Raw genomic sequence first — 23195 nt, 5'->3', positions numbered from 1 at the left:
AGGCACATGGTGTAGCAACCTAGCTGAAGCTAAGCAGGACTTGGTTTGATCAGTGCCTGGATGGGAGACTATTAGGAATCCCATTTACACCCTTCTCTGTGCCATCATGGAAGAAATGGGAGGATATAATCATCATAGTGAATGAATGAATACATCATAGTGGATGAATGAATATATGTGGAATGGTTCTGCAACATCTATCCTGAACAATTAACGACATTTGCTGAATAAGTGCAAAAAATGTCTGGAGAAACGCTGACAGTGGTTGTGGGCAGGGTTAAGTAACTTCAGACCCATCACCTTCTGACAACAAGGGCTGGCTGATGGGTTCCATTCTTTGATGTGCACTTTGGTACTTTGTTTCCTGGTGGTGGTGGTGGAGCCCTCTCATATGTTGGTAGGCTCCCAGCCACAGGTTTACGTGGTGGCAGTAATGGGCACAGCTAAGAGCTGCCCTTCACAATTCCTCATAAGGCCTTCAATATAGCATTGTGGGAAATTTTAAAATAGTGGCTTGGGGGCATCAGTGGCAGAGGGCATTGTCGGGGGTCCTGGAGCCTGTGGAAGGTTCTTTGGTCGCCTGAGCTGGGCCTGCATCCTTGCCAGTCTCCCTTGGCAGCAGGGAGGTCTGTGCCTCTCGGTGAGCAAACGTTGATGCAACAAAGAAAGGGAGGGAAGCCTAGTAAAGTTTGGTGCTGCTTACCATCTGCCAAGCTGACCTGTCAGGCCAACTGCAGAGGGAGCAACACCAGTGGTGACCTGGGCCAGCCCTAGACCAGGGATTACTAACCTTCTTAGGCCTGTTATCCCATTTAAATTTTTGAGCAAGTGCCATGGGCACCTTCTCCTCTAACCATTACCAGCAGAATTCATCTGAGTCTTGAAAAGTACATAGAGCTGAAAGAGGAAGAGGGAAAGAGAGTCATCCTTCCAACTTCCTCCCCCACTCTATCTACTTTTCAAGGGAGAAAAGGGTAACCGCTCCTATCATCTAATGACCACGGGGATGGGGGTGGGTGTCACAGACTTTGTGGGCACCCAGGCAAGGCTTCAAAGACACCATTGCATCTATGGGCACTACACTGGTGCCCCCTGCCCTAGAACAAGTGGTGCCTAAGGTGAACAGCACCTTTGATACCCCTTCCATTTGTTCAATATCCGGATGCTTCTGTTGTATTAGTAGTCCATTCTTTGTTCTTATTTATTTTGCTTATTGATTTGTATACCACCTCTTACAGCCCTTTTGCCTTCCTGCCTTTTGATTTATTGAATGGGTGCTGATGTACAATTTCCTCTTAATGACTGCTCCCCCTCAAAAACAACAACAACAATGAGCCATTAACGCAATGCTGCCCATGCAGGTCAACAGCTTTACAAGCGAAGATGAACTGTTTGTATTGTTTGTTTCAGCTGATGAATGGAGGGTTGAGTAGTTAGCCCTATGACAGGGATCCCTGAGCTTAGTGTCCCAGATCAGGTCCTGGTGGGGATCAATAAAAGCCCCTCTGCACATGTTCATAGTCCCTCCCTCCTTTATAAGGACTTAACATATCTGAGCGGGAAAGACTGTTCTGGACTCAAATCTGGCTTGAACTCACTCATACTCTCTCCTGCCTCTTGAAAAGAAAGAGCATATATTGACCTAGTCCAGATGTAACATACTTCATTTCATTAAGCCAGGATAACCCCACAGCTTGAGCACACTCACTTCACCCCTTTCCTCCTCCTCATGCCACAAATGAAGACTTCCTGGGTTTAATTAACCATTGTTTCCTATTACATTTGAACCGGGAAACTGTGGTTTCCAGGTTAGGGACAAACTAGCATCTGAAACGAACTTCAAAACATTCTGACCCTGGTAACCATAGTTGCCTGGTTCAGGTGTTACAGGAGACAATTTTTAATTAACCCAGGAAGTCTGGAGTACATCGAGGTGGGAGAACTGGAGGGATGGTGCATGTGGGCACAAAGCATAGGCATATCTTGGCTTAATAAACCAAGATACATTATTCCAAGCTAGGCAATTAAGATGTGAGAACTCAACCAAACAGTAAAGATAACCAAGCTCCATAGAATGAGCACTTCATGAATACCTTTGGCCGCTTCCATTCCACTTTCCCTGGTGGGGGACTTCTGTAGAAGAGAGATGCATCAGACGCTGGAAATTCAGGGTCTTCAAAGAGATTCCTTTGTTCAAGGCATTTGTGCTTCAGTTGCTGGTAATTTTGGTTTTTGAAAGGTTTTACTGACTTAGAATCCATGGCACTCTGCCAAAAGAAGATGAAAATAAATCATTCTGCAGAAACTGTTGAACCACCAAATCAGTTTGAGTCAGCATAGCAAGGAGTTAATTGGGGGCAAGGCCCAGTGGTGGCTCTGATGTCATTGGGGCAGGGTAATCTGCCCTGGGTTTTAGTTCAAACTTTCAAGGAGCTGTCCAAGGTGTGGAACCTGTAGCAAGGTCAATCACGTGGCAAGGCTAATCATCTTTACAAATCAATCTCATATGATAGTTTGAAAAATTAAAGCAAGGATATGGATAGAGCAGAGTTGGTGGACTGCAAGGTAATAAAGTTACATGTCTAAATAAATATATAATGTGGCCTTCTATTATATGTGATTATATTTATAGTGTGGTATTCATTCTGGTATTGTAATATTTGCTATTTTTTTATTATGGTTATATGATTTTGCTTGAAATTGTTTTGCAATTGTTTGCTTTTGTTAAAAGTTATTTCAATTATTGTGTTTTTTCTTGTTGCAAGTCGCTTTGAGTTCTACTGTTGAAAAAAAGCGACTAACAAATGCCAGTAATAAATAAATAATAAAATTAATATTTGTGCCATTTCTCTCTCACACACACCCATGGAGCAGGAGGCCAGCAGAGGCTGTGCTGTTAGGGTGAAGTGGGGTATAGAGGGTGGCTCTGTTTGACAGCTTCCTCTTCTTTAGTCTCGGTTGTGCCCTTTCAGATGGGTGACAAAAACAGAATTACTGCTGTTGGCTCTCTTTGTCACTCTCTGTTGCTCTACTTACTGTTGGCCTCTCTGTGTTCCAGAAGAACATAAGAAGAGCCTGCTGGATCAGGCCAATGGCCCATCTAATCCAACATCCTGTTCTCACAGTGGCCAACCAGATGCCTGGGGGAAGCCCGCAAGCAGGACCCGAGTGCAAGGACACTCTCCCTTCCTGTGGCTTCCATGCTATTCAGTAGCACGCTGCCTCCGACCATGCAGAAAGAGCCCGGCCATCATTGCTAGTAGCGCTTGATATCCTTATCTTCCATGATTTTAAAAAAATCCTCTTTTAAAGCCATCCCATTCCACCGTATCAGTTCAGTTCCAGTGGGCACCAGCCCTCCTGGGATGAATCAACATGTCTGTGCTGGAAATCAACATGACAGCCGACTTCTTGTGAATAATGCAACTGCATGGGCATTATTAATGGATCACGCAGTATGATTGCATGGACAGGATGATTCAGTATAAGGCAGCTTCCCATGTTCCTTTCCTATCATTCACATGATGCAACCCACAACTTGTTGGGATCACAGAAGGGTGAAGAGATTTCCTGCTGAAGGTGGCCACAATTCATAATGTATTATTAATATTAATATTAGGCATCTTCACTGTATTGTTTACATTTTTGTGCAAGCCTACCCAAGACACACAATTTTATTGTGTATTTGATCTTGAAACGGTTGCTTCCCCCCCCCCCCCCCCCCGTATTTGGATAATTTTATTTTCTGCTTTTTTTAACGTTTGTTTTATTGCTGTTTTTTCTGTGCATATGTTATACTATTATGCAAACTGCTTCGAGATATTTGTGTGTGTATGCGGCATATAAATCTTGCTAAATAAAATTTAAAAATAAATGATTTAAGCACTTATCTTTTGGAACACACTATCGGAACAGAAATGGCTTTCTACACTGAACGGTCTGTTTTAAAAGGTCTACTCAAAGTAAACAGTTGGGTTGCCAACAACTGTTCTTGTGAATCACTACTGTTAATTATGTAATTATCACTGCCTGCACTTTTCCGCTGTTCTTTTCCTACTGACCTCTCTGTTTACAATCGCCCCCCAAACCATAAATGTAAATGTACTGCCTTCAAGTCGATTCCGACTTATGGTGACCCTATGAACAGAGTTTTCATGAGGCTGAGAGGCAGTGACTGGCCCACGGTCACCCAGTAAGCTGAATGGCTGGGTGGGGATTCGAACCCTGGTCTATATCTCACTCCATGTATATGGTGAGCCCCATGAAAGCTTATACTATAACAAATTTGTTAGTTTAACATGCCACAAGATTCTTTGTTCTTTTATATATATAAAAAGAAAGAATGCTATAAAGCACTATGCCACTCTGTTGGAAATATAAATAGCCTAAGATCTCAGTAGCATATGAACGTGGGTTATGATATGATAGCAGGCTCCATTCAGATCTGACCCTGGTTCAGATATAATCCTGTGCAATCACTGGAAATGTCATTGTTATTACCACAGCCAAGTCGACAAGTACATTTATTTATTTATAAGAAGTATTTTATATCACCGTATCATAAGATATCAAGGTGGTGTACACTGTTGAAACATTAAAAAACATTTAACATTTAAAAAAAACTGATATCGTTAAGGTGACCGGCTAATCAAAAATAAAAACGAACCAGCTGCAAAGGCCTGCCAGCATGAAAAAGGCTTCAAGAGATGCCTGGATGTCCCAGAAAAAGATGCCTGCTGAATCTCTGCTGGAAGGGTGTTCCACAGCATGAGACTGGCAACTCTAAATCAGACCCAGCTGTGAGAACTGGTTGTTCAACAGCTGCAAAGTTGGAGGGGGGCGAGCGGATAAGACTGGGCATGAACCAAAGCGGTTTTAAAGGAGTAAACAAAATATATGGTCCTCTTAGGCAGGATGGAGATCATCAGCTTGCAGTAAAACACATTAGCATATTCTTATTAAAAACAAAACAAAGCACAGCAGTGGCCAAACTGCAAATCCAGTTTGTGTCTAAATCAGCTCCAGGGAAATATCCCCGCTACCTGTTTGCAAACTGCTAGGCCATAATTCACATGCATAGCATTTTATTGATCATCACCATCCCCTTTCTCCTTTCAGTGCTCATCTTCTGAGAAGAAAATGTCATGGTTTGGTGCAAATGATAAAAATGTGACCTAACAAGGAACCGCCCAGGAAATAAATAAATTGTGGTGGGGGGAGGAGGTGTACTATGAGTTTATTACCACCAGCTATCACAGTGGGTGGTAGACTCTTTCTAGATCATTAGAATAGAAATATAATCCAGAGAAACACCAACTGTCCACAACCAATTTCTCACAAACTTATATTAATCGTCTATACTATGTAAACAGATCAACCCTGTTTATTTCAGTCATCCTCCCCAAAACCTTGCAATAAACAAGGCAATAATACTCTATTTTACAAATGGGGAATCTGAAGTATCATCATCATCATCATCACGATTTCCTCTTCTCCCAGGCATTTTAGCATTTGTTTTTAAATTGCTCTTAAAATGTGTTTTTAAATTTGTATATTTGTTTTTAATGTTTTTAATTGTTGTAAACCGCCCAGAGAGCTTCGGCTGTGGGGCAGTATATAAATGCAATAAACAATAACAACAACAACAACAACAACCACCCAGGGTGGGTCACAACAATATAGAATACCTTATTAAAAGCAGTTTAGAACAAATTAAAACAAATTACATTCACAACTGGAAAGGGTCCTAGTATATCTATATCTGAAGTGTCAAAAGCCAGGGTGAAGAGGTGTGTCTTCAGCATACAATGAAAGCTGTATAGCGAAGGAGCCAGACACAGCTCTGTGTGGAGGGAATTCCACAACTTAGGGGCTGCCACAGAATGCCCCCTCTTGAGCCACCTCTCGAAATTCTGAGGCATTGGAACTACCAAGAGGTTCCCTCTGTTAGTCTCAATGCCCGAGGGTCTGTGGAGAAGGAGACAGTCTTTCAGATATTTGAAGCCTAAGTCGTTTAGAGCTTTAAACGTAAGTGTAAGCACTGTGACTTGGGCCCAGAAATGAACTGGCAACCAAAGCAGCTGTTTTAAAACAGGAATCATATGAGAGTTAAATGGAACCCCGGCCGATAATCTGGCTGTTCTGTTTTGGACCAGTTGAAGTTTCCAAGTTGTCTTCAAGGGCAGCCCCACTCAGAGAACATTTCAATAATCCAGTCTGGAAGTCACCAGGGCATGGAGTACAGTGACCAAGTCATCACTGTTCAAAAGGGGACAAGGCTGGAAGAAGGCACTCCTAGCCACCGAGGCCACCTGAGGCTCCAGTGACAAGGTTGAATTCATCACCCAGGTTTGTGAACCTCATTTAAAGCGACCCATCAGCCTGCTCATGCATACAAGTAACTGTAGATTTAAGTGGTTTCCTTTCATGAGCAATATAATGTCACTCAGAGGAGGGACTGGTACATTTGGGCATTTTCCTCCAGATGTTGCTGGAGTACAGCTCCCATCATCCCTTGCTACTGGTCATGCTGGCTGAAGCTGAAAGGAGTTGGATTCAAACAACATCTGGAGGGGCAACAACATCTCCCATTCCTGGTGTAGAGAAAGTGAACCCAAAAAGATCTTTCTCCCTATCTCATGATTTATTTTAAACATTTAAAACTGTATATTTTGTTATGCCCTCTCTGGGAACTTCTGGTGAACGGCTGATGATGATGATGATGATGATATCATCCAAGGGGAGGGAAAAGGTTCAATCATTAATATTTTAAATAAACTGTTAAGTGTTAAGTTGCTAGTGTTTTTCAAAGTCATTTATTTGCATTAGCCACAAACCATTGCAATTGGAATATACAGGAAAAAGTAGAAACTAGATCAACAACTTTGATAATGTTGCCCGACTGAAATTCTGAAAAATACATGAGACACAAACCCAAAAAGGCGTATACAAAATTCGTCAACATAAAACAACTAACAGATAAAACTATCTTAACTATGTTAAGTTGCTAGTGTTCTTCATACATGGTGTAATTAAAATGTTAGAATTTGCTACCAGAAGGTGTAGTGATGGCCCCAAAGCTTTAAAAGGAATTAGACAAATTCATGGAAGATAAAATAAGCAATTGTTATTAGGGATGGAAGGATCTGTCAGTTTCAGTTCTCTCAGTTTCTCATTTTTCCAATCTTAAACTCACTTCGCCACATTTTCCCAGCAATTTTTATAAAAACCTTATGAAAATTCTTCAGCATTTTAGTGTGAATTTCTCCTAATAAACATCTTTTCTATGCTGTTTTGATTAATGTACACATTCTTGAAAGCAATTTCTCCTAATATAACATATTTTTGTATGTTGTTTTCACTAATATATTCATTTTTATGCACACCTTCCCCTAATATATGCATTTTTGTAAACTTTGGTTGGAGAATTGCATTGCAAAATTCAGAGTGCAAATTTTGAAGGATGGCTCTGTTTCAGTTCTAACAACATCAGCCGCAACATCAAGGATGCATTCACTTGCTCATCTTATAGCCTAACATGTGCTATCATCTGCCAGAAATGCTTTTCTGCATTCTGCTTAGGACATACAGGCCAGTCCCTGTGGAAAGTAATCAAGGGACATAAATCTGATGTAAGAAATGGCAATATTCAGAAAAAAGTAGGAGAATATTTTGAACATTTCAGTCTCCCAGGACACTCTGTTACTGATCTTAAAGTGTCCATTCTTGAACAAAGGAATTTTGAAGGAGGGCTTCAGCATGACACTGATGAATGACAATTAATCAAGAAGTTCAGTTCTGTTCAGTTGGGTCAGAAGAGAGACAGTGGTTTCCTCTTCCACTTTGGATGCTAACTAACTCAGTACCAAGCTGATTGTTTCATCACCTATCTCTTCTATTGTAAAGCATCATTTTGAATTTTTTGCATACATTCTGGCTCTAATTGAATTGTCACTATCTGTATTTTTTGCATTTCTTTTCCCTCTGACCTCACTGCTTACAGTCGCTCCCCTGTCCACGACTGTGTGTGTATATATATATACATTTACATTTCATGCATTTAATAAAGTGGACTCTAGGCCATGAAAATTTATGCCATAATAAATTTGTTAGTCTTTGCTGTTAATGGTGCCTTAAGATTCATGCACATGCCTTGATCTTAGAGATGATAGCATTCACTCCTCATTCCAAGACTTGACTTCTAGAGATCAACCCCAAAGAATCACAATTCCAATAGCTCACATTAAAAATGTGAAGGAGACATTCCCCAAATAACAATAATTTATTAGGATGGGCAGGTGATTTATCAAAGCAGGTATGGAGAAACAGCAACAGCTGGGAGTGTCTAACAGCAGGGTACATAAGAAAAGTGTTGTGACACACAGATCTTGATAATATATATATGTATTATATGGGCACAAATGAAGGATATTTCTATATTTGTAACGTGTAGCTGGCAGTGAGTGTGAGATTTCCAAAACACTGTTCAGCCTTTCAGTACTGCGGGTTTCTGTTTCTATTTCTGCCTGTTAAATCAAACAGATTTTATGTAAACTTTCCCTCAGAAAAAATGTCCATGTGACCCTGTTTTGGGAGTCATTCTTTGAACTTCCAAAGGCACCGAGTGCAGTTTTGCACTGGGCCTAAATCCTCAAAACCTTGCACAGTAAAATCTTGCATTCCCGTGCTCAGCTCAGTGACAGCTGCATGGTTTTTTGACAGGAAGATATTGAAAAAATGAATCCAGTAAGCATTATAATTGCTGTTATACCAGTCACTTACCTGGATTAAACCAAGTTTGCACCACGGGGCTCCTGAGCTGTCCGGCAAGCACACACACAAACTGCAAACAGAGAACTCCCGGCTTCTTAACCAGAAAACTCTTTAGACTGTACCAAGATCCAATAATTGGAGGGGGAGGTTCATCACAACTTCAGTTTGCTTCTCCCTCTTTCTTTCTTGAACATCAACTTGGAATATTTGAGTATGAGTCTTGTGGGGGGGGGAAGAACACGGCTGGAAAGGAGCTTTCCTTGGTTCATTCCTGGGACACATCTGTTAAGAGGATTACCATTCACATCCTGTTGTTTTTTTTAAAAAAGCAAACAAACAAGGAGATCTCAGGAAGGAGGATTCTAAAGGCTTTCTGGCACTCCTTTGCAATCAACTGGACTGGTGTTGGCATGCTGCTTTAATAAAGAAGAACAAAAGGAGTGGACTTGTTTAGAAAGTTGTCTTGAGTTTTCCACTTGAGCAAAAATGTGCAAGATAGTCTCCCTGTCTATTTTTATGCTATTTCTCCTTGGCAACAGAGGTCATCAGATTTCAAGCTGGTAAGAGACAAATGTCAGTTTCGCCACCAATTAGGGATGGGATCCATTGGTTGGCGCTGCTTCAAAAGCATTTTGTCAACCTAATAGGCAGTATCAATTAGAGTTTGTTCTTTGTTTGTTATCCATTGCTTTTCCCAGTTCAATTTTTTTCCTCCTCCTCCTCCAAATTTCAATATTAATATTAATATTTTGAAAGACAATATTAATATTTTGAAAGGAAATATTGATATTTTGAAAGGATATATTGATAAATGAAAGGAAATGTCAATATTTTGAAAGAAAAGCAGCTTTGCTGTCTCCTCCTCCTCCTCTTCCACTATTATAGGCTATTATAGGCTTAGCTTGCTTCCTCCCTGCTTGGAGCTTGGATTATTTGAGTGGAGGGGGGTGGCAGAGAAAGAGAGAGACAGAGACAGAGAGATGTACTGCTGTGCTGTGCTGTGAATAAAATCAATAAAAGGACAATATATCTGAGGTGTTGGGGAAAATCCATTGCAGTTTGAAGCAAACGGGATTGCTCTGCAAAGGTGGAGAATATGTGGACCATTGGAAAAAAGTAAAAGGTAAAGGTATCCCTGCACTTATAGTGCGAGTCGTTTCCGACTCTTAGGGTGACGTCTTGCAACGTTTGCTAGGCAGACTGTATATATGGGGTGGGATTGCCAGTTCCTTCCCCGGCCTTTCTTTACCCCCCAGCATATGCCGGGTACTCATTTTACCGACCACGGATGGATGGAAGGCTGAGTGGACCTCAACCCCTTTTACCGGAGATTCGACTTCCTCCTTCCGTTGGAATCAAACTCCGGCCGTGAGCAGAGCTTCGGCTGCGTTACCGCCGCTTACCACTCTGCGCCACGGAGGGTCATCATCACCACTGAAAAATCCAGTGCAAAATCCGAATTAAGCTGAATTCTTGCCCATTCTTATCAGCAACCAATCAGTCAATGAAGCTTTATCCATCAGGGTGGATGAGGCACGGCTGCACTACCCTCAGTCTATCCTTAGCCAGCCCCCACCTGTCATCATTCTTACTTACATCCAGTCCAGGTGGTGGTACTGGCTGCCAGCTTCCGTCTCCGCCTCTGCCTCAGTCTCATTGTTGCCCTCGTAGAACTCAGTAGGGGGGAAGATCATGACAAAATTAGTTGTCTCTGACTGTCATTAGCTCTGCCTCCCCCTTTGCCCCTGACAGTCCCAATGGTCACAGCAAACAGCGGTGTAGGGGAAGGGAAATGCAGCTCCAGGATTTTGTGCAGGACCAGAGCAAAGATGTCGTCTGCAAGGGTACCAGAGTAACTGATGGGCCTTCCTTACTCTGGCAAGTGAATGATGTGACAACAAGGCTCTCAAGTTTCTTTGTGGCAGATTAGCATTAGAAGAAGTCGGAGAATGAGTGGAACAATCAAGCACAGGCTGGATACTTCTTTCCTTTTCTTTCATGGGGTTCCTACTTCACACTGGTAGTTTAAATGGCAATGTTGTTGCAAGATTGTTTGCATTTCTAGTAAAAAGGCAAAGTTTGCATTTCCCTGGCTGCAGATCCTTGGTTAAAGCTTGAGGTATTTTGCAAATTGAAACCTAGGCAGTCAGGAACACCAGTGAGTTCAGCAGAGCTTACTCCCAGGGAAATAGCCATGCTAATCCTATTATTATGATCCTAATATCATTATGATTTTTAAAATAACATGATTACAGCATAATTGGGTATTATGCTATGCACTGCTCCTCTTTGGTGTGTAGTCTGCTCCCATTAACTGTCAGCATCTCACCTAGAGAGGGCTTGTGTTGGATTTTAAATCTGTGCAAGATGGGGCAATGAAAAGGACATGAATTCAATGGAACTGATTTGTTAGAGCAGGAGTAGTCAAGGTGGTGCCCTCCAGATGTTGGACTCCAACATCCATCATCCCTGACCATTGGCCATACTATCTGGGAAGGAAGGGAGCCCCAACTTCATCTTGAGGGTACCATCTTGGCTACCTCTGATCTCTGGGGTTTCATGCAGAGGTCTTTTCCATCACCTGCTACCTGGAGATGCCTGAGATGGATCCAGGAACCTTTTGTATGTGCTGCACGACTGACCTATGTGCAGAAATGCATGGGTGCAGAGCTGGACAAAAGGTAGATGAAGATCTTCTTACTGGGTAATTTACAGTAGATCAGCAAGGATTTCTGACTTCCAACTGTCTAATGCTCTTCATCCATGGTTGGAGGCAGTATGTTTCTGAACACCAGTTTCTGGAAACTGCAGGAGGGAAGAGTACTGTTGCGTTGAGGTCCTGCTTGTGTGCTTCCCATAGGCATCAGCCAGGCCACTGTGACTAGATGGGCCATTGGCCTGATCCACCAGGCTCTTCTTACGTTCTTAATAATTACAATAAATAAAAATTCCTCTCCCAGTAATATTGCTGAAAAAAGAATGCATGGGGCGAGGGAACAGGAGTGGATTTGAGAGCTTGGTTCTGTTACGTGATCACAAGTACCAGGACTCAGCATGCGCTCAGTATAGATGGGCAAATGTGTCAGTTTCTCATTGTTTTAATCTTAGGTTCACGTCTCTGCATTTTCACCACGGTTTGCAATATTTTTTTAAAAAATATTCTCATGAAAATTCACCAGCTGTGCACATTTCTCCTAACATACATGTGATTCTATGCGATTGCTTTATATGCACAACTTTGCAAAGTGATTTCTCCCAATATAATGCATTTTTGTATGTTATTTTCACTAATATATTTTTATGAACACTTTACCCTAGAATGTGCATTTTTGTTGGCTGGAGAATATGCACTGCACAATTCAGATAAATGTGAATTTGAAGGATGGCTTTTAGTTCATAAAGTGTAAATTAGGTTCCTCTTTGGAGGAAGCTGTGACTGTTTAAAGTGGTATGACACTGCCTTAAATTTATAGTGCAGATGGAGGCAATGCTTTATGATGAAGTTTTAGCATGCTGGTCTTACTACTGTTTGTATTTTTTCCTTGCCACTCTTTTTTCTAAATTTTGTTGCAAATTACATTTTTACTTGTCCGTTGTTCTCAGCTTTATTTTATTACAGAAAGTAAGTTATAAGTGCCCATTTCTTTTCTTTTTTTAAAAAGTTTTTAATGCATTCATACGCCATCTTTCTTTCATCTTGGAACTGAAGGTGGCTTCTGTGGGGTTGCTAGGTCTCCCATCCAAACCTGCTTAGCTTCTGCAAGGGGACTGCATCATATGCCTTACATCTCTTTCATGGTTAAAATTAAAGCCCTACCCCTGCCTCTGCCTTATATGGGAATGGGGCAGACATGCAAACATGACTACTGTCATCACAAATGGACCTCGAGATGAACTTTGGAAAATACCGTCTGGGTAAGTTTTCAAGAGGTTTGAGACTGAGTGGGAACAGCCCTTCAGTACGAGATAGCTCTTGGCTGGCACCTGTGACTCCAAAACTGTTAGCTGAACTTGCTAATGGATGTCTGAGTGAGCTTTGTGCATGTGTGAATACTTATTGAAGCTGCACACCTTCCTTGGAATTAGTCACACCAAGATTTGAAAGTAAGGAAGTAAGGAGTATCAGTTAGATACCCTTGCTGGCTTTCAAGGTGTTTGTGAGATAAGAGACGTGTCCAGAGTTCCAACAAGTCTGTTTGGGATTACACATTTGATACTGGGTGGAAAACATTCTGTGATCAAGCTTGGAACCCTCCTCTACCTCACCCCATCACTGGCACATATGAACTATAATTAGTTTTATTTCTGGGAGCCAATGGCAAGCCCCAGACTTTTGCAAACACATGCCAAAAGCTGTTAGTTAACCTTTTTTCAATGACAGCTATGCTCTGCATAAATTATGAATAACATTGCCCTGTGCAAATTGCTTAATAAAACATGCGCTAATTTCCAGCAGGGATTCTCCCCCAGACAACATGTTTATTTTTTTCTACCTTAAGCAGTTTTGTTCAGAGAAGGACCCAAGAGAATCCACACAGGATCTGGAAAAGGCTTTGCTAGCTGTTCACATGTCAAGACGGCTGAAGTCAAGGACAGTGTATCAGCTTGGGGGAGCCAAAATTATCCAGAAACATCTGTGACAATTTTAGCTTATCTAAAAAGAAACTGTCTTAGACAGAACTTTTTAAGTTCAATATAACTGCATGCAAATACTAGCCCTGTGTTGAACATTTCTCCAGAGTGTTCTTTCCCATCAATTTATGAGAAAATAATTTGGATCCAAAAAATTATCAAAGGAGAGGAAAAATTGTGGGGAAATTCTCACGGGATGGGATGGAAGATTCTTGTTGAACTTACCTTACTTTTGAGATGAACAAGGGGTGCTTGTGAACATTCTTCTTCTCTTTCTACAAATTATCTCACCAGTGGTCTGCACTCTTTAGCCTTCCTGGGTGTCCATGCTTCAGTTAATGGACAGGGGAAGATGTCAGAAGATAACTCCTTCCATGGTTTTTTTCAGATCAAGATGTGCAGGCAACAAGGGAGGCTTGTAGAGTGCTGGAGAAACTTTCCTGGAAAGGAAAAAATACATGCCACCTTTGGACATGTTGCAACAACAAGGAAAGCTTGAAACTGCACAGCCACGGATATTGTAAAGTAATTTGAAAGTGTCCTGAGAATAAGGCAGAAAAATGGGACCCTCTTTCTCAGGGAAAGATAACTTCTGAAAAACTGAATGACAGACTTTGGCATAACACAAGCCCTAATCAGATCATAAGTGGCAGCTCTTACCAGCTCTTCAGAAAGAGATTAAGATGGTCCTAACCAACAGAAACAATGCAATTCTATGTCCCTAGGGATGGGGGGAAAATTTGATCTGGTTTGCATTTTAATGAGAAGCTGCCTAATGCACACTTTTCAAACCAATACGTGAACCGACACACAATGATCCTTTTCCAGATTTTGTGACGCAGTTTTCTGACTAAGCAATGCGTACAAAAATGCATATATTAGGAGCAAGTGTGCATAAAAATACATACATTAATGAAAGTAACATAGCATAATGTATTATGTTAGGGAGCATTGCTCTGCAAAAATGTGTATGTCAAAACTACATACAAAAATGTTTGTTAGCAGAAATGCACACTAAAATGCTGATGATTTTTCATGAGTCCTTTTTTTTAACAAAAATACAAATTGCTGCGGAAATGTGGAGAACTGAATTTAAGATGGGAGAAATAAGAAACTGAAAGAAACCAAAACTGGCACATCCATCCCAGAGCTTGGAAAATTACTTTTAAAAAGTAATAAATTACAGTTACAGTTACATGGCGCAAAAAAGTAGTAATTACCATTACAATTACAATTGCTCTGAAAGTAACTGATTACTTTATTTTCCTCCAAAGTAATCACTACAATTACATTTCAGTTACTTAAAAAAAACATCTACAAGGTGCTGGCCTTGGCTGCTGCACATCTAAGTAGCCTAAAACAACATTAAAAATAAACAAACACATATAGCGGTAGTAGAATAATTATTTTTATTCATAAGATAGCAATGGTGGTCTCTCTGCTGGTAAGTGAGGTGGGGAGGGAGGCTGAGGCCACTACAGTAGGGCCTCGCTTTATGGCGCTTTGCTTTACAGCGATTCGCTAATACAGCGGTCTCAATTAGACTCAATTAGACTAAAGCCCCACTCATACGGCACTTGTTCCACTTTTACGGTGGTTTTCGGGCATTGTGTGCCATTCTATTCAATGGGTTCCACTTTACAGCGGTTTTTGCTTTACTGAGGGGGTACGGAACGTAACCCGCTGTATGAGTGGGGCCCTACTGTACTCAGATCTTTGCACGTCAAATCAAGTGCAACCCCCCACTCAGCCAGTCATCATAATCTCTCTCACTGAACCACCTCCCAGACCCTACCCTGCCACCAACTAAGGGACACTCACTCAAGCAAACATTTTCCCCTGAGATCCAAAAAAGTTAAAATATTGCAAATGCAGCACAGTAGCCAGAGAGGGTGGTGGAGGCCACTTTGTGTGCCAAGTGCAAACACAGTATTCACACACACGTGTGAGCATTGTCATCTTTCACCTCCACAGTTCTTTATCTCCATTCTGCTGTTGCCTCCTTCTCCTCCTTTATCCATGTTCTTGACCTCCGGATCCTTTTTCCTTCTACTCCATTCTTCACCACCACTATCCGTTTTTTTAAATAATTGTTTTCTCACTTCATCCTGTCTCACTCTCCGCCTCCTTCGTTGTCGCCTCCTACCCATCCACAGAGCATGAAGAAAGAGCGACACTGCACAGAAGCCCAGTTAGAGGCACATGATTTTCATCCACAAATCAGAGGAGCAGAAGACTTCCCCTGCTCCCCCCTCCCCAAGTAATGCCCAAAAGTAATTCTGGAAACGTTACAATTACTCCACAAAAGTAGTAAAATACTCCTAGTTCTATTACAATCAAAATGTAAAGGAATTACCCACTCGTTCCTCAAAAAAGTAATGAATTACAAGTAATTCGTTACTTGTAACTAGTTACTTCCAAGCTCTGATCCATCTATCCCTCATCCTTCCCCATGCATTTTAAAGAATTGTACTGACAATAATAGCCTCCGTTATTTGAAAAACAACAGCAACCAAACACCTGAGCAACAAAGATAAGGTTGATTTTCCCCTATAAAACTTACTAGGTTATATCCAGTTAAGTCCTACTCAGAGTTGACCCACTGAAATGTGTGAACCTAAGTTAGTCATGTCTATTAACTTCAGTGGGACTACTGTTAGCATGAATAGCACCCATTATTCCAAAACTTAACAAAGAGGCCCCACTTTTCAACTAACATGCCTGATTATTTCTAATTAAATATGTTAATTTTGCAGTCAGTGTGATATTCCATATTCACTGATGCCAGCTTGAAACTGGAGGTGTGGAAGTTTCGAAAAAGCAGTAATAGAAATCTTTACAGCCGTTAAAGAATTTATAGGAAGGAGAAATCAGTCTAGTCCAGATCCCTTTCACATGCGCTCACTCATCTGTCCGTTCCATTCCATTTCTTCATTACACTTTGTTTTAACAATCCAAACAAATAATCATATTTAAAAGATACTTTTAAATAAGGATTCTTCGGTGTATTTTATCTCCACATCCACATTTTGATACTTTGTGGAGTCAACTGCTGTGTTAGGACTAGCCGAATTTATCAAATGTGCACTTTCTGAAGCAATCTGAGAACCGAAACACAGCCATCCTTTGAAATTGGCACTTATCTGAATTTTGCGATGCAGTTCACCAGCCAAGCAATGTTCACAAAAACATATATTAAAGTGTGCACAAAATGAATATATTGGTGAAAATAATATACAAAATGCATTAATTCATAAGGTTAGGTACAAATTCAGAAATTTAGAAATAATTACATTGCCATCATCATCATCAATATTTTGATTTCATATCTGCCCTTCCCCATAAGGTTCCTGGGGTGGATTACAGCAATCTTAAAAAAATACAATATTAAAATAAGTTGAAGAGAAATCACAGTCAAGAAAGCTGGGTCCTTAAAACAGATATCTAAGGCAAGTGTGGGGAACCTCTGGCCCTCTAGATGTTGCTGGACTGCAGCTCCCATCAGCCCCAGCAAGTATGGCCAATGGCCAGGGATGATGGGAGTTGTACTTCAGCAACATCTGGAGGGCCAAAGGTGTCTCACACCTGATCTAAGATATCGAAGGGCAGAGTAAAGAGGTGCATCTTCATCATATGATAGAAAGGACACAGTGAAGGTGATAGATACATCTCTGTGCGGAGGGAGTTCCACAACATAGAAATGTAGTACACCTCTCCATAATGGGGAAGACTTACCAGATGATTTCTGTGTCTGCTCAGCTTGCTAACCGGATGCTGTTGACGGGCAACTCCAAGGCTCAGGTTCTTCCTTTTGTTGGTTTCTTATTTGGCCTGGACAGTCTTCAAATAGAGGACTATCGTCTGGCAGCCGTTCAAAAAAGAGACTCTCCTCTGTAAAGCAGGACATGTGGCCATCCTAGAGAAAGAGAGGATGGTTGTTACTCCCCGAGACATTTGCCTGTCCCCAGCTTCTGGGCAGAATGCTGATCCAAGTGGGTGATTTTTCTGACCCAGCAGGGAATTGTTCTTAGGTTATTACAACATACATCCGGAGTGGGAGGTGTTCACAATGCTGTGGTATTCCAGTAAAATATTTAGGAAAAAAACTGCACTAACCATCTGTCATTCAGTTGCACTACCGGTGTGAGGAGAAAATATTTACATGATAAATGGTTGAAAACCGAAATGGCAATTGCTCACTAGGTGGCAGCATTGCTCAACACTAACCTATTCACTGTCTTGGCCTTCCTGCTTTGGACCATGTTGCATTTCTCAGGCAACTCACTCCTGCTTGCATGAAATGTGAGCTCCTCACGTGGCAAGCTCCCTGCTCCGGCCTCCTCACAGTTCTCCTACTAAGCATGTGCAAACAATGCTGAATATAATAGATGTGGTGTGTGTGTGTAGGAACAAGTGGTGAGACCCTTATAACTTTCCTTACCGACTGCCCAACCAGCTTCCCAAGGCCTCAGAAGGAAGGGAACAGGGGTTGGTTATCACCAGTGGTTTTTCTCATCTCTATGGTTCTTCCTGCTATGAGAGAAGCTCAAGAGGTTCGTCCTCAGCCTCTCCTTTCTGACTCTAATGGCCTCAATGTGCTGCAGAACTTTGATTCCCCAGGGGTCTACATTCTCCATGAGTAAAAGTACTGTAGTACTCAAGTCCTACTTATGAATTGTCATGTACTTAGTTTTTTAATTATTCTGCTAGGGGCTGTGCCCCTGCTCACATAGTTCACCAACCCAACCTACTATGCACCCCTCACCAAACTCCCCCCTAGACCTCGCCAATCCCCACACGCTGCCCCCCAACCCCTCAGACTAGGAGTGGGGAAACCTTTTGGCACTCACCCTCATCTTTAACAGATGGGTGAGGGAACTCACCTGTCAATCACATGAGATCAAAGTGAGGACACATGATTGACAGGTGAGTTGTCTCACTCACCAATCAAAATCCCAATATCAGAGGTTCAATGGGAGAATGTGAGAAAGCTTGCAAAGCCTGCCTCCGATGATCCTTTCAACCTATTGCAATCCTCCCACAGCTTCTCCTTGCTCCCCCCAAGGTTAAGGATCACAAAAGCCTTAGAGCTTTTCCTTTCGATCTTATGCTGCTGTCACAGCCCCCATGCAGGATAAAGAGTCAGTCTGGCAGGAGGAGCAGTGCTGGAACGAAGCCAGAAGCAGTGGGTAGCTCGCCTGGGGATTGGCAGCAGCAGCTGCCGCATCAGATTACTGGGCTGGCTGGTCACTGCTTCTGTCTGGCTTCCTCCTTCCCATGGTGCTCCTCCTGCCAGACTGACTCTTCATCCTAATTGGCTGGGCAGCAATGATAGTGGTGGTAGAAGCAGTTGATCCCAAGCTGGCCAGGGAAGAGGAAGGTGGCCAGTAGCAATGGCAGCTGGCCTGGGGATCTAGATCCTAGAGGCATGGGCCCCAAAGCTGGCAGATTGAGGAGCCAGCAGAACTGGGGGGCTGCTTTAGCCTGTTCTGGCTGTCCCTTTGTGGTTCACCTGGGCCACCCATCCACCACTTCTCATCATGCTGCAGTTTGCAGTGCCACCTGTCTGTACCCAAGTGAACTGCAATGTGATGACGTTCTTTATTTTTATTATATATGTAGGTAGATATGTTAATAGAACATGGAAGCTGCCTTGGGAGGATAGCTATCCTAAAAAAAGATGTATACATTTTTAAGATTAAAATAAAAGGATGGACTTGCAACAGCTATGATCACTGCAGTCATAATAAGGAATTAGAAATCAGATAAACCACTTGACATCTTGCAATAGTAAAAACATATGGGGTATAGCATTGCTGACAAAGCACACATATTATAAGAGATATTGAAGGACAAATTTATTGAAAAATGGAGGCTGTTAATTATTGGAATGTAAAATTCCAAGGCAATTTTAGTCTTTATTTTCATTCATATAGTTTGATATTCTCCTTTAAATATAATAGTGACCAGTGACCAGTGACCAGTGACCAGTGTGTATTCAACACTCTTTGACCCATAATTGACTTCTTGTCTATGGATACATGATATTAGGAAATTATATTTATGTTTCATGTTTACACATATAAACGAAATATTTTTCTTTTTTTTGCAATTATTTTTTCAAAAAATAAATAAAAGGAGGTGAAGAAAAAAGAAGTTAAAATGAGGAATTGTATTAGGTTTGGCCATTGACCGCACACCAAGATCAATCATGGCAGCTCTCCTCCCTCTGAACTCCTAGAGAACCTTGTTCCCTTAATATCATTCCAGAGGATTCCATTGAACCATCACTTGTAGATGAAAATGTTATGTAAACATCAGAAAAGAAGCAAGATGTCTCTTGGCACTCCCTTCCCCCCTGGAATGTGACACCACAGGGTCATGAGAACAATGCTTGAATAAGAGGTGATTTAATAACTCTGCCTCATCCAAAAGGCAGTAAGACAGAGATTTCCTCATGTGGTGGTGCATCAGGAAAACACACACCCCCATCATAAATTCTGTAATAGCGAGGGGCCTTTTCCCTCCCTCACGAAAAGCTAATGTAATTGAAAAGATCAGGCTGGTTTATGTACCTCTATGACAGGGAAGAAAAGACCAGGCAATGGCATTCATTTTCTCATATGTTATGACATTGGTAGTACTCTCAGAAGTCAGGAGTTCATGTCTGGCTTGCATTCATTATGAGTTTCACCTTGAGTATTTTGCCATATAAGGGCTTTTTCATGGGGGTGTGGTGTTCACAGTTGAGACAGCAGGCTAGCAAACCTGTTGTTGGGTGGGCTGTGACAAAGATTTTGAAACACATTGCTTATTCCTTTTACATGCCGGTTTTCAAACTGGGGTTCTCTTGGAATTTAGCAGGGGTTGTCCATGAGAAGATTAGTGCTGTGCTGAACAATTTCTCCTGGGTTCCCCCCATCCAAACATTTTCTATCAATTAATGAGAAAAAAGAAATCGCATAAGAAAATCATCAAAAGGGAGATACAATGTTGGTGAAATATTTATTTATTTTATTTATTTATTAAACTTATATACCGCCCCATAGCCGAAGCTCTCTGGGCGGTGCACAAGACCAACATCAAAATACAATAAACACATATTAACAATTTAAAACACATTAAAAGATTTAAAAATTTTTAAGAGATAAAACAATACCAACACATGCTAAAACATATTAAAATGCCTGGGTGAAGAGGAAAGTTTTAACCTGGCGCCGGAAAGATAAAAGTGTTGGCGCCAGGCATATCTCCTCAGGGAGATTGTTCCATAAGTCAGGGGCCACCACTGAAAAGGACCTTTTAAGAACATAAGAACATAAGAAGAGCCTGCTGGATCAGGCCAGTGGCCCATCTAGTCCAGCATCCTGTTCTCACAGTGGCCTACCAGGTGCCTGGGGGAAGCCCGCAAGCAGGACCCGAGTGCAAGAACACTCTCCCCTCCTGAGGCTTCCGGCAACTGGTTTTCAGAAGCATGCTGCCTCTGACTAGGGTGGCACAGCACAGCCATCACGGCTAGTAGCCATTGATAGCCCTGTCCTCCATGAATTTGTCTAATCTTCTTTTAAAGCCGTCCAAGCTGGTGGCCATTACTGCATCTTGTGGGAGCAAATTCCATAGTTTAACTATGCGCTGAGTAAAGAAGTACTTCCTTTTGTCTGTCCTGAATCTTCCAACATTCAGCTTCTTTGAATGTCCACGAGTTCTAGTATTATGAGAGAGGGAGAAGAACTTTTCTCTATCCACTTTCTCAATGCCATGCATAATTTTATACACTTCTATCATGTCTCCTCTGACCCGCCTTTCCTCGAAACTTTTTCTTGTTGCCACCCTCCGAGCTTCCCTATGTTGAGCGTAGTGTACGGGTAGGTTCATATCGGGAGAGGCTGTTGTTGGTTTTGGTTATGCTTACTTTACTGTTGATATGTCCTTACTTTCATTCTACAAATCATCTCACCACTGGTCCACACTCTGCAGCCTTCCCCGGTGCTCATGCTTCAGTTAATGGCCAGGGGAAGACATCATGGGGTAAGCTGTCCCATGCAAGGATGTGCTAGAATTCCATTCAACTGGAACTGGTTACCAAATTTTCCATTAATTTGCGTATTCGCTATTGTTGTGGATCGAATCTTATGTTGTGACTTTCAGCTATTTTCAGATTTTTTAAAAAATCTATGTCTAAAATATTTATGGTTATATAAATATTTTATCAGTATTTCCTTTCTAAATAGCTATATTTGCTTTCAAAATATCAATATTTCCTTTCTATATATCACTATTAATATCAACATTTTTCCAAGAGGGAAAAGAAGGATTGGTAAAAGCAGCGGCTTGTGGACAAAGAATGAACTCGAATCTGTATCAGCCTGTTAGGTCAATGGAATGCTTTTGAAGTGATGTTGGCCCGTGGATCCCATCCCTAGTCCCATGGGGATTTTTCAGATCAGAAAGTGTGGGCAGCCAAGGAGGCAGCGGGCTGTTGGTAAAATACTCCCAATCTGGAAACACACACACAAACACACACCCTTAGCCACTTCTTGACAATACTGTGAATTCAAAAACCCACAACTACCGAAATTCTAAAGTGCTGAAGAAGATCATTAACAGAAAAAAACTTTCCTTACAGTTCTGCATTCTTAATTTTGCTCACCAATATGGCACCTTCTATGGTGCCCACAAATGGTATTAGGCTGCATACACACCATACATTTAAAGCAAATTTCCCCCTCAAAGAATCCTGGGAACTGGAGCTTGTTAAGGATTGGGAATTATAGCCCTGTGAGGGATAAACTACAGTTCCCAGAATTCTTTGGGGGGGGAGAAGGAATGTGTTTCAGCACCCGGGACAGCTCCTTCAAAGTTTGGACTAAAACCAAGAGCAGATTTCATTGCCCCACTGATAGGAAGCCCACAGCTGCCACTGCTGACCACCTTTGTGGCTCATCATACAAAGCAGCAGTGGACAGTACAGCTCACAGGGATCCAGGTTCTAGACCTGACAACACCTGAAATCCGTGGTGCAGAACGAGTGCTAGGGAGGGTTTTCCCTTGGTCTGCTTTGAAGGGCTGTCCAGTCCAATTCTCATCTAAAGAATGCTAAGAAGGGAGATGGGCAACCCTTGATGCGCAACCCTCGAAGTTACCCATCAACTGTCTGCACTTGGACAGCATACTGAGCATGTGCACAGGCCACCTGGTCACAGTCTTCCCCACTATTAATGGTGAGATGGACTTTATTTCTACTTAAATGACAGTAATTATTTCTAATTTTGCATCTATGCATATACATCAGAATGTGCAGATTTTATGCAAATCTGTGTTCTCTTTTGTTTTCTTTTTGGTGATGCATTTCCTCTATTTTGGCATTTCTTCAGTGACCATCCTCCCTGTGACACTGGCCCTAATGGCAAACACCGCATACTCCACCAATGTTCTTCCATCTCTTCCAGAGGAAGGTAAGCCCTGTGGCATTACACTGGACTTTTCGCCTCCCAGGAGAGTCGTTTAATGCCTTGGTATGGGAAGAAGACATGTATGTTGAAGAAAAGTTTTTAAAGAGGGATTTTAAGAATAACTCTCTATTTATTTATTTTTAATACCGTTGCTATTTGCAAGCTTGGGTGCTATTTACACCGACAGACAATATCAGATAAAATGGCAGAATTCTGCATCACAGAACACTGCAAATGCATCTGGCTCCCACATTTCACATTGCACTAGAATTTTCCAGAGATCTGCCAATATCCCAATTCAGCAAATGTATCTGGCTTCCACCTTCAAAACCACCAACC

The 23195-nt window shown here is 41.7% G+C and overlaps 1 protein-coding gene across 3 annotated transcripts in view; it reads right to left on the bottom strand.

Annotated features, from left to right (window-relative positions):
• Positions 1-9045, bottom strand: part of CAPN6 (calpain 6) — a 68582-nt gene extending 59537 nt beyond the window's left edge. For all 3 annotated transcript variants that reach the window (XM_061599114.1, XM_061599113.1, XM_061599112.1), the window contains exons 1-2: positions 8782-9045; positions 2094-2267 (exon numbers count right to left, since the gene is read on the bottom strand). In XM_061599114.1, coding sequence (XP_061455098.1) covers positions 2094-2261 — 168 coding nt within the window. In that variant the 5' untranslated portion in view covers positions 2262-2267; positions 8782-9045. The remainder of the gene's footprint in view (positions 1-2093; positions 2268-8781) is intronic.
• Between the last annotated feature and the right edge of the window lie 14150 nt (positions 9046-23195).

Source organism: Rhineura floridana, chromosome 16 (assembly GCF_030035675.1).
Source record: "Rhineura floridana isolate rRhiFlo1 chromosome 16, rRhiFlo1.hap2, whole genome shotgun sequence".
NCBI classification, from domain to species: domain Eukaryota; kingdom Metazoa; phylum Chordata; class Lepidosauria; order Squamata; family Rhineuridae; genus Rhineura; species Rhineura floridana.
The sequence above is the reverse complement of the archived record's forward strand: the minus strand, read 5'-3'. Positions and strand labels throughout refer to the sequence as shown.